Here is a 10,639-nt window from a genome sequence, read left to right as displayed (position 1 = left end):
CAAGGAAATGTTAAGAGTTTAGTGGTTACATGACTGGTCTGTTTTCATCTGTAGTTTGAGTTGAGCTCTAAAGCTGATCAGTGTAGGGCTCTCCCGTATGTGCAGAGGAAGACTGTTCCAGATGTTAGTGGCTCTCACAGAGAGAGTGTTCTGACCAAAAGTTGTTCTTCTGTGAGGGACCTCACGCCCTGATAATGGATAATGATGCTAAAAACTATGCAGAATCCTATTGTGTCCTTATTATGTCTGGTGTTCTTCCTTTGCAAGATCTAAACGGGGCGAAGCAGTCTTCTTAGTCTTAGTGAATCATCTGTTCAGAGATGGCTGGATCTGGTATCGCTCTCAGGCTGCATGAATTCAGAGAGCCTCAGGACTGCAAAGACATCACCACAACAACAGTTTTAACAAAAAGGTGAGTGTGCCGCTTCAAATTATTTCTCCCTGTTCTCCTCATTTGTAAAAATCCCTGTGGCCCCTTATTCGATGTTCCTTAGACACAAAGGTATGGTTGGTTTCGGTAGCTCTGCATAACATGCTTTAGGCCTTTGCAGAGACTGCTGGATCCAGGATGTGCAATTTATTAAAAAACATGCAGCTATTACCGTAGTGGTATACAGTCTGGATATGAGGCAGGAATACTGAAAATCTCGATATAAGATTGTAGAAAATTTTCAGGGCTCAGAACAGGGGACCCATATCTCAAAAGTGCTTATTTAAAAAAGGCGGATCTGGAGTAACAGCAAGGACGTCTAAGGCAGGAACCTCTGCAGGAGGAAAACATAGGTTAGTGACCATGTTAATCTGACAGAGGATCATTATGAACATGTGAGTCACTAACCTGGTTGTATAGTTCACTCCATGCCCAGAGAACAAGATTGATTCCTGCCGGTTGGCCGTCAACAAGAGGCGTAGTCCCAGAGGAGGGAGAATAAGCAGAAGATCAGGTCCAAGGGGACATAGAAAGGCAGGATTATCAGGGGACAAAGCCAAAGCTGGTGTCAAAGATATTCTCAGGATTTAGAAATCCAGGTCAGTGACAGAAAGAAGCTCCAAGTTCAGTTAACAGGAAGAATCCAGTAGGAGTCCCAAGACAGGTCAGGCAAAGAGATCAGATGGGAAGAGGCAAGCTCAGTGGTTGAGAGGTATAACATGTCAGGATCAGGTAATCAGAAACACTAATGCAATGCTAGAAAACCCTCCCCACTAGCTCAAGAATAATCTGGCACTGATGACTGGTTAGGGGGCTGATTAAATAGAAACAGGAGCACGTGGATCAGATGAACAGTAATGAGAAAACGAGCGGAGCTAAGCAGGTGAAAAAAGAGATTAATCCAGTCAGTCATCGGCGCCAAGATCATAACAGAAAACTAAACAAAATAAAGTAATAGGGGTCAACAAAAAATAACGACTACCCGACAACCTGTCCTCTACTCAGGTGAATGTGCCACTTTGAAAGCTACTCCTCACCTGCACACATGTACACAGTGCCTCTATGCCCATGCAACAACCAATACTCTCCACACAAGGGCAGCAGACACCCACATATCATCAAATGTCTCTATCCTTGAGGGAAATTTCCATTGACATAATTTCTAACAAGAAAAAAGAAAACACAAGTCAAACCTTTACCAAAAACCATGGAGTCATCAGGGGAAGAACTGCAACCAGAAGGAAGGCTCAGAGAGACGAGTAGGTAGTACTGATGAGGTTAGACGAGGACCCAGCAAAGAAGAGCAGAACAGAGAGAGTATGTAGGAGACTGAAGCAAAGAGAGGGTTAATAAACAGATTAGGAGCAGGTGTGAGCAGAGCAGAAACAAGAAAGGAGCAAGATAATAAAGGAGAACTCAAGAGGGCAGCAGAGGGCAACAAATAAAAACCTGAGAACTGAAAATAACCAGAAAGAACAAAATAAGAATCAAACCACTAAGACTATAAAACATGGAGTAAAGCAAAACTGAACACTCAAAAGAAAAACATAACAGAGCCAAGACTGAAACAGTAACTAAGAATAAACCATACAACACATCACAATAAAAATAAATCCACTGACATTAGAAAACAAGGAGTAAAGCAAAACTGATCACTAATAAGAAAAAAAAAAAAAAAAAAAAAAAAAAAAAATATATATATATATATATATATATATATATATACAATATATATATATATATATATATAAATATAAAAATTTAATAAACCTTTAGGATGTTTTAAGAAAGGCTAGCATTTTAAAAATAACTAAAGATCTTGCCAAATGAATTTGCTCATCTACCTTTACTCATAAGAACTTTGGGGACATCCAATTCTTGAATCTTGCGGTTAAAATGATGTTGACCACGTCTGCAAATGAAACAGCTCAATCTCTCCAGGTGAGGCTTTCCATACGTTTTAAACTGGATGGGGACTTTGAGGAATATTTACAATTCTTCCAATGCCTCTGTAAAGTCCAACAGGGCCTGGTTCACAGTCTCCAGTGTAACTGATCAAAATGGTTTCTGACACAGGTCGTCACATTCTCCCACACTCACTAATACACTCTGTAGACCTTGCCATCTGCACTGGTGAAACAGGAAGGGACCAAGGCAGACCTGTCCTGACAAGGTTAAGCAAAAAATGGTTCAGAAGGCCTTGGTATGCTGAAGTTTCTCTGGATTGCAGCTGTTTGCATGCTTTGAAGTTCTGCATTCAACACTTTAAGGTACAGTTGATGAGGGGAGGCTTGAATGCAGCTGTTTGGCCATAAAAACCTATACCATAAAGCTCTCCAATCACTTACTGTGTCCTACTTTGAAGGTAACACGAGGTTTCAAAGTTTGACAGCCAGTGTCAAATTTTTATTTCCTTTTTCTGGAAAACTTTAACAGGAATGCTTATATTTAGAATTTATTTCATTCAAGAAATAAGACACAGATTAAGGGCCAATCAGATAATTCCCAGAGTGCTGCCTGGTGCAAAACAACAGAAAGGTATTTTCCGAGTTTGTAGAAATCAGAACAATCCTGCTCCTCTACACATATGGACAATATTCTTATCCAAAAGTATTAAATTTAGTCTTTGTAAAGATGACATGAACTAAAACAGAGATTTTGAAAAATTGTGTTTCATTTGAATCACGTTAAACTAATACCGGGCCCATCTGACACCTGCCCATGTTGACCCAGTTCTAGAAATGGCCAAAACTCAGTCACATGCTGTTTCATCCACATGCCTTTCAAAATGGGGTCTTTAAAATTTCTAAAACATGCTTCAAAATTAATTTTTCACAAATACTTTTTGTTTTATAGCTGTGTAAACAAATAAAATGAGATTTTAAATTCCACCTGAATCTGCAGGAGTAATACAACAGCGGGTAATTATTTTTAGCCACGCCCCCTAATGGCCGGCATCATTGGAAACTAGAGGCTCAGACCTTTCCAAGGAGGGGTTGGAGGTAATTGTCACCATTTTAGGTGATTTAACCAGCATGTGTTACATAAGCTTGCTCTGTTATTCTTATTTTCTGTTCAGTTTGGGGATATTATTGAGTGTTCAATGGTAAATTTCAATGAAACAACGGCTAAATCTTAGGAGCAAAGACTTTGTCTTATATAAAAGGTCTCCAATAATGTAAATCAGCACATTTGTCTGGCCAGATGCTCTTTTATGAGTTAGGCATAATTTTAGCCACTTGCTTAAACTAATTCAGTCCAAATTTGCTTGACTTATAGTCAGGAAGTTGATCTTTAAAGTCTGAGGCCTCATCCAAAGTTGTAAATGGGTTTTCATGGTGTTTTTCAGTGTTTATTTTGGAAAAAAATGGGTGAGGCTAGATATTTTTAATTTTTTCTTTGTTTAATCACCTATAAATCAGACATGGTGACATTTACAATATTGGTTCCATCTGAAAAATGTTCCTCAATATCTTTCTGTCACACAAGCATACAAGCATTGTATTTCTAATTTATAGTTTTGGAGCTTTACTTCCTTTAATTCACATATGTAATTTCAGGCTGAATTTGCTCCTAATACGCTCTGGGCTTAAGATATTTATTTTCATTCTCTAAAGAACATCACGTTTGGGAAGAGATGTACAAGGGCTGTATCCTGGTCAGCTGGCTAGAGTCCACAACACACTCTCTAAGGATTGTGGGTAAGACAAAATGTTTTTCTTTTTGTCTCATCTTTGTTGTCACAAATTGTTTCTCAATCTTTTTCATTTTACAGTTGGTCAAGGGGACAAATAAGGAACAACACGGGTTATGATGGACATGCATGTTCTTGTTTATAATGTGTTTTTAAAATACCAATAAAAAAGTAAAAGGGAACTTTTAAAGTATTAGAATAAAGGGACTTAGTGCAAGTATAACATCTTCCAGATGGTGGCAGTATAAGAGAGGATTTAAAGTTAATCTCACTCAGGTCAGCCACAACACACCTTATTACAAATTGCAATATAACATGTTAACTAAACAGGTGCATAGAAAGGATTTTTTTTTTTACATTTAAAAAGAAGCTAAATTCTAACAGGTTGTTTTAATAACTGATAATGAACCGATTTGTTGCATTGCACAGCTGCAGTAAACACTCTTTTCAGTCCTGATTTAAAAGCCCAGAGGTTGGCTCTAGTTTTTGGGGGAACATTGAAACTATATGCCATGTCTTGTTGTTTAATTCTGCCTCTGTGAAAGTTCATTTAGGCCCATAATGACCTGTGAGGCTTTGACAAGTCCTTCCAGATGAGTAGCTAAGAAATGTAATTGGACTCCTTTTTTTTTTTGCATGCGGAAACAAACTGCATTTGTTATGTTCCATTTTCATGACGCAAAACTGCAAGAAGGAAGCAAAAGGCCGGACTTGGGTTAATCTAATTGTAGCCCCTTGCTGCTGTTCCTTCAGCTTTCATGGGGTCAACACTAGGAAAGAAACTCCTCAGAAACTCCTGTGTTGATCTCACACAGCTTTTAGTCATGTTGTTACATAAAAAAAATCCAGAACTAACATGTTTTTGTTTGTTATTTTTTTTCATCCTAATGGCAGGCCTCAAACTTGGCCTCAGCTGTTCTTCCAGTTGCTGTTTTTCCGCTGCCGTCTTGCCAGGCCCCTCATAAAAAATAGATTTACCTTTTTAAATCAATTTGATGGCTCTTTGTTGAACATTTTTCATTTCAAGTTTTACAAGTGCAGCGTACAGATTTTTATTAAAAAAAAGATTATTCCTACAATTTACATTGCTAATAAAATACAGTAAACCCTAAAATACCAGTCCCTGATCTTGAAATAGATCAAACTAGTTATCTGTAATTACTAATCCTTAAAAGATATTTTAAAGACTTGTTTGCAACATGAAGGAAGCAGGCTGTAGGTTTTAGATCATTTGTACTTTCTGTCACAGATACATTAGGCCTACGAAAATGTAGATGGGGGAAAAAACAGGTGAAGGTATAATGAAGTTAAGTTTCCAGAGGTAAAGCAACATGCTGCTTCTCTTGTGCTCTTAATTTTCGTACCGACATAAGCAAATAGCTCACAGAACTTGTTTCAGAAGAGTTAAATAAGGTCAAATGGGCAGGGTTTTTTTTGCCATTAGCAGTGAAGAGTGTACAATAGTGGGAATATTACTGCCTCGCCCTTTCTTTTTGTATTAGGAGGGGTGAGGCCTGTTAATGGCACAATAAAACAGACAGACAACCGCTTTGTGCTTTTTAATGTGGCTTCTTCCTTTTATGTCCAGCACCTACAGCCATCCTGTTTAGGGGATTGTCTCGCTGATCAAAGCACATCACAGCGACTGCATTCCAAATAATCATATTAGAGCCTAAACAAAATAAGAGCTCTGACAGACTGATGGAACATCGGCTGCCGTTTCAAACACGGGTAGAAAAAAAAAGGGAATATGGTTTCTCCAGAGCAGTTCAGTGTTCAGACTACTGGAAGTGATCAGTTATAAAATATGTCTATTCAATGGGGTTTAATGCTGCAAACATGCTTCAAAAGTTCAAAATTATCTGGAAAAAACAAACAAAACCAAAAACAGTATTATTACATGACAGTCTTTGACATTTATTTTTATTGTATGTTAATATCACACCTTGATCTGACTAAAAAAAACCCACTAACAATGTATTTCATCCCTCAGTGAAAGCTCCTCCTCTCTTCGCCAGCCTGTTTCTTCTCCAAACTATCAGCCAAGTTTTGATCTCCAAATTCTGAGAATACTGAGTCATCACCGACACAACAAAAAATCATTGGAACAGTGTGACCTTCAAACCACTTATCAAGAGCACTTTGGATTGCTGTCTCCTTGCTTTCCTCAATCATAGATTTCTTGTTTTGATTTTCAAAGAGATCACAACATGTCCCAAATCGGATGCAGCTGGTTGTTATGACCAATATAGGAAACAGTCATATTTATTAATGTAAAACCTCAGATGGAAAAGTTTGGAGGATGGCAACTGTCATGGTTTTGGTTCTGTTCAAGTTTTATCTCGGCGTTTTAATTTGTCTTATTTCCATTTTTGTGTTCTAGTTATTTTTGATTGTATTTGAGTTCCTAGATATTTCTTGTTTGCCCTCTTATGTCAGTCTCCTTTTCCCTAGATCCCTTGTTTGCACACCTGTTCACTCCCAATCTGCTAATTAGCCTGGTCTTTGTTTCTCTCTCCCATATATTCTCCTCTTGTTCAGTCATTTTTTGCTGGTTTGTCACCATGTCTTTGCCTCCTTGTTGTGAGTATTCCTGGTTTGCAGTAGTTTTGGATTTTTGTTGATTTATGTTTTGGGATTTTTGCTTCTGTTAACCTTTTTGTCATTAAACCTTGAAGAAACCACTTCTGCTTCAGTGTCTGCATTTGGGTCCTGTCAAACCTCCACCCCACCATGACAGCTAGGGATGCACGATATTGGGATTTTGGCCGATATCCGATATGCCGATATTTTAAAACTCATGTAGCCGATAACCGATACCAATGTTAAAGCTGGACAAAAATAAGTAGTCATTGAAAATAGCAGTTTTGTTATCCATTTCTGACACTTTGAAAAATAATATACTCAAATATATTTTCATATGCTGATATCAAATTGATTTTTAAAAACGCGGTATCGATCTATTTTACTTTCAAAATCTCATGAAATTTCATCGTTCTGTTACAAACTCTCGTGATATTTTGCAAATTCTTGTGAGATTTTGTTAGTAAAATAGATCGCTACCGCGTCAATATATCAACATATAAAAATATGGCAAAATTTTGTGGATTTTCGGGGGATTTCGTTGCATAATGATGACATATAGCAATATTTCATTAGTAAAAGAGATTGATATGGTGTTTTTAAATGGCAATATATCAGTATATGAAGATATTGTGATATTTTAATATATCAATATTTTTTCCCTTGTCTTTAGAAGTTAAGTCTGTAAAAAAGAAGTTTTTGAGGAAGAAGTAGTAGTATTTTTTATTTTTGTTTTAGACTTTAGAAACTCAGAAGCTGATCAAATATCGGGTTAAATATCGGTGGGGTGGCCGATGTCCGATATTCAGTTTTAAGGCCGATACAGGCCGATACCGATAGGGGGCCGATTATATTGTGCATCCCTAATGACAGCACCTGCCACAATCCAATAAATGAATAAATTATTCAACTGCATCATTAATTTGTTAAAACTGTAAATAAATTCATAATTTATTTCATTAATGCATAATTAATCCTACACAGTAAATTCCACAGTGTTAAATATGCAGTGTCAAAGTACATAGACCCTTTTACAGTTATTACAACAACGTCTGGAGTAAAATATACATTATATTCAGTTCTAATTTAACACTAATTCTGAGTGTTGTACCAGTTGGAATCCTTGTACCCAGATTCCAGCAGGACCTTAAACTGCTTTCCTCCTCTGAGCCTGGATTAATGGAATAAAACTGACCTTCACCGCATTTCGAGCCAAAACCCTGAAGACTCTGCAGAGAATGTTTAGGAAGCTATCAAAAGACAGGAAAAACACTTAAATGGTCTCACTTAACTGGCTGCGAGGAACCAGGACCTTAACCATAAAATAAACAAAATAGACAAACTAGAGACATAAACAAACAAACATCAAACAATGATCTGGCCTGGATAGCTGAGCTGGACCGAATATAAAGCAGAACCTACAGCTGGATGAGAACTAGGCACGTGATAAAAAGAGCAATTAAGGCCAGCTATCAGAGCAGATCATGACATGAATTCTATATTGGTCCTCTTTAGTTACAGTATATTGTTATAAACAACTGTTTTTGGTCACCTTTTGGTTAATATACTAAGGCAGAATGATTTTGCCAAAATTGCAATTAGTTTTTTATCAAAATTGCAACAGCATTTTATTTTGATTTTCCTTTACACTACGCCCCAGCTTGTAGATGTTTCATACAAATTTTTAAAATAGAATAGAAGAATGGAATTCAACTTTATTGTGATTACCATTGTAACAAGTATAAAGCAACAAAATGAACTCTCGGGGATTAAAGGGGAACACCAGTTTTTTTTACATTGGGCCCTTGATTTTACGTCATTACATCATTTTCTACTCACCCATATTAGTTTTGTGTCATTTGGAGCCGTTCTGAAGATATTCCGTTAGGTTATATCCAAGTAACGTCTTCCTATGGGCAAACGACTTGAAGGCACAAACTGAACTGTTCATAATTTACTCTTTATGGTACGCCAGCATTCATAACACGTAGGCGAATCACTGTCCCCCAGACATCCACGGTTATATTTTTTATATTTATATGTTTTAAAAACAAAGCGGAGCGTGTATGACGTCATCCGCGCACCGGCTACCATTCCTTCATAATGTCCGCTGAACTGCTGCTAGTTTTACTCACATGCCTGGAAGATGTCTAGTGCTACTACCACAGATGATCTCGCTCTCGAAATAGAATTGAACGATTCAGATTAGCTAGAATGAATAGGAGGGGTGGAGCGTAGCTGCCTGTGGCCCGGGCTGCCTGTTACGACTCCAGTCCCCAGGTGCGGATGACGTCATACACATGCCACTTTGTCCGGGCTCCGGAATCCTGGACCTTTAAGCCTTCCTGATCTGATCTGTTTCTGCGACCTGGCTCGGACACCTACATGTTCTCTGAAGCTGCAGCATCTAGGACACTCTGGGCGGCCTCCGCCGCATCTTCATGGCAGCTCACCAGCTGGAACCCACCTTGTTCTATAGAGATGTACTGAACTTTTAAACCGGGTTAGTGACTCATATGGATAATCATCCTTCGCCTGAAAATCTGCAAGTGATATTTCTGTATTCCTTTTCTTCTATCCTGCTTTCCTTCTTTTTCTGTTTTAAAGGAATAGTACAGCCAAAACATGATTAGCCTTCATTTTCTACTCACCCCCATGCTGAACAACACTCTGGAGTACTTTTTTGATATCTCAAATGCATCTGGAGATCTGGGAGGCTTCTTGCTGTCTGCTGACATTCAAATAATGGAGGTCTATGGCGCCCGAGGCAGAAAGGTCCATAAAAGTCCACAAAAAACGTGTCAATATTCCTCCATACTGCTCGTCCAATGTATTCCAAGTGTCCTGAGTGGGTAGCGTCCAGAATTTACTCGAAACTAAGTAATTTAGAATGTTTTTAGAGCATAAACAGTAGTGTATAGGATTTCCTGAAAGCGCGCACATGCGCGTTCACGACGCTACGGAAGCCGGCAGACCAAACCAGATGAAAGTGCGCATTCAGCGTCTGCTCTGCCAATAATGCAAGCGTAGAAGAAGAAATGTGCTGTTTACCTGTGCAAAGAAAGAAACAACGAAAGAAAAATGTCTGAGGACTTCAGTGTTGAGGAAGAGCATGAGTTCTTTGCCGAGCTGAATGCGCTGGTTTGGTCTGCCGGCTTCCGTAGCGTCGTGAACGTGCATGTGCGCGCTTTCAGGAAATCCTATACACTACTGTTTATGCTCTAAAAACATTCTAAATTACTTCGTTTCGAGTAAATTCTGGATGCTACCCACTCAGGACACGGAATACATTGGACGAGCAGTATGGAGGAATATTGACACGTTTTTGTGGACTTTTATGGACCTTTCTGCCTCGGGCACAATAGACCTCCATTATTTGAATGTCAGCAGACAGCAAGAAGCCTCCCAGATCTCCAGATGCATTTGAGATATCAAAAAAGTACTCCAGAGTGTTGTTCAGCATGGGGGTGAGTAGAAAATGAAGGCTAATCATGTTTTGGGTGTACTATTCCTTTAAGGTAATTTATAGAGAGTTTGCTCACATTCAACCATGTGTGGTCACGTGGTTGAGGGCCCATTGTTACAAGCTGCCACCCCCACCTCTCCTCCTTTTCATCACATGAAGAGGGAGGTCTTTCATAAATCAATACACACTCACATTTACATTTCTCCTCCACACATACACACCTCTGTTGATGCCGCTTTGCTAAAACGACTTCTGCTGCTGTTGTTAATGCATTTTAACCATTTCTCATTTTAAGCTGAATGTATTTTATGTTGTTTTAGTTGCGCTGTTGTGATCATCATACCTGCTGCTATTCCAAACAGACATTATTGAATGTATTAACATCTGGCCTATCTTGAACAATGTCAGAAGCCAGTTAAACGGACTCTTAGGGTTTTATTCTTTTTTTCTTTTAAACTAGTCACTA

The 10,639-nt window shown here is 38.5% G+C and overlaps 1 protein-coding gene across 1 annotated transcript; it reads left to right on the top strand.

Moving 5' to 3' along the window:
• The first annotated feature begins 239 nt into the window (after positions 1-239).
• LOC119778712 (uncharacterized protein C1orf100-like) lies at positions 240-6,801 on the top strand. Its single transcript, XM_038278060.1, has 3 exons — positions 240-412; positions 4,048-4,131; positions 6,118-6,801. The coding sequence occupies exons 1-3, from the start codon at positions 321-323 to the stop codon at positions 6,299-6,301; spliced, it is 360 nt and encodes a 119-aa protein (XP_038133988.1). The 5' UTR covers positions 240-320; the 3' UTR covers positions 6,302-6,801.
• Positions 6,802-10,639: the final 3,838 nt, after the last annotated feature.

The sequence above is a fragment of the Cyprinodon tularosa genome, unplaced genomic scaffold (genome assembly GCF_016077235.1).
Source record: "Cyprinodon tularosa strain WSP-4 unplaced genomic scaffold, ASM1607723v1 ctg137, whole genome shotgun sequence".
Lineage (NCBI taxonomy): Eukaryota > Metazoa > Chordata > Actinopteri > Cyprinodontiformes > Cyprinodontidae > Cyprinodon > Cyprinodon tularosa.
Note: the sequence above shows the minus strand (reverse complement) of the source record. Positions and strands in the feature narration are given on the sequence as shown.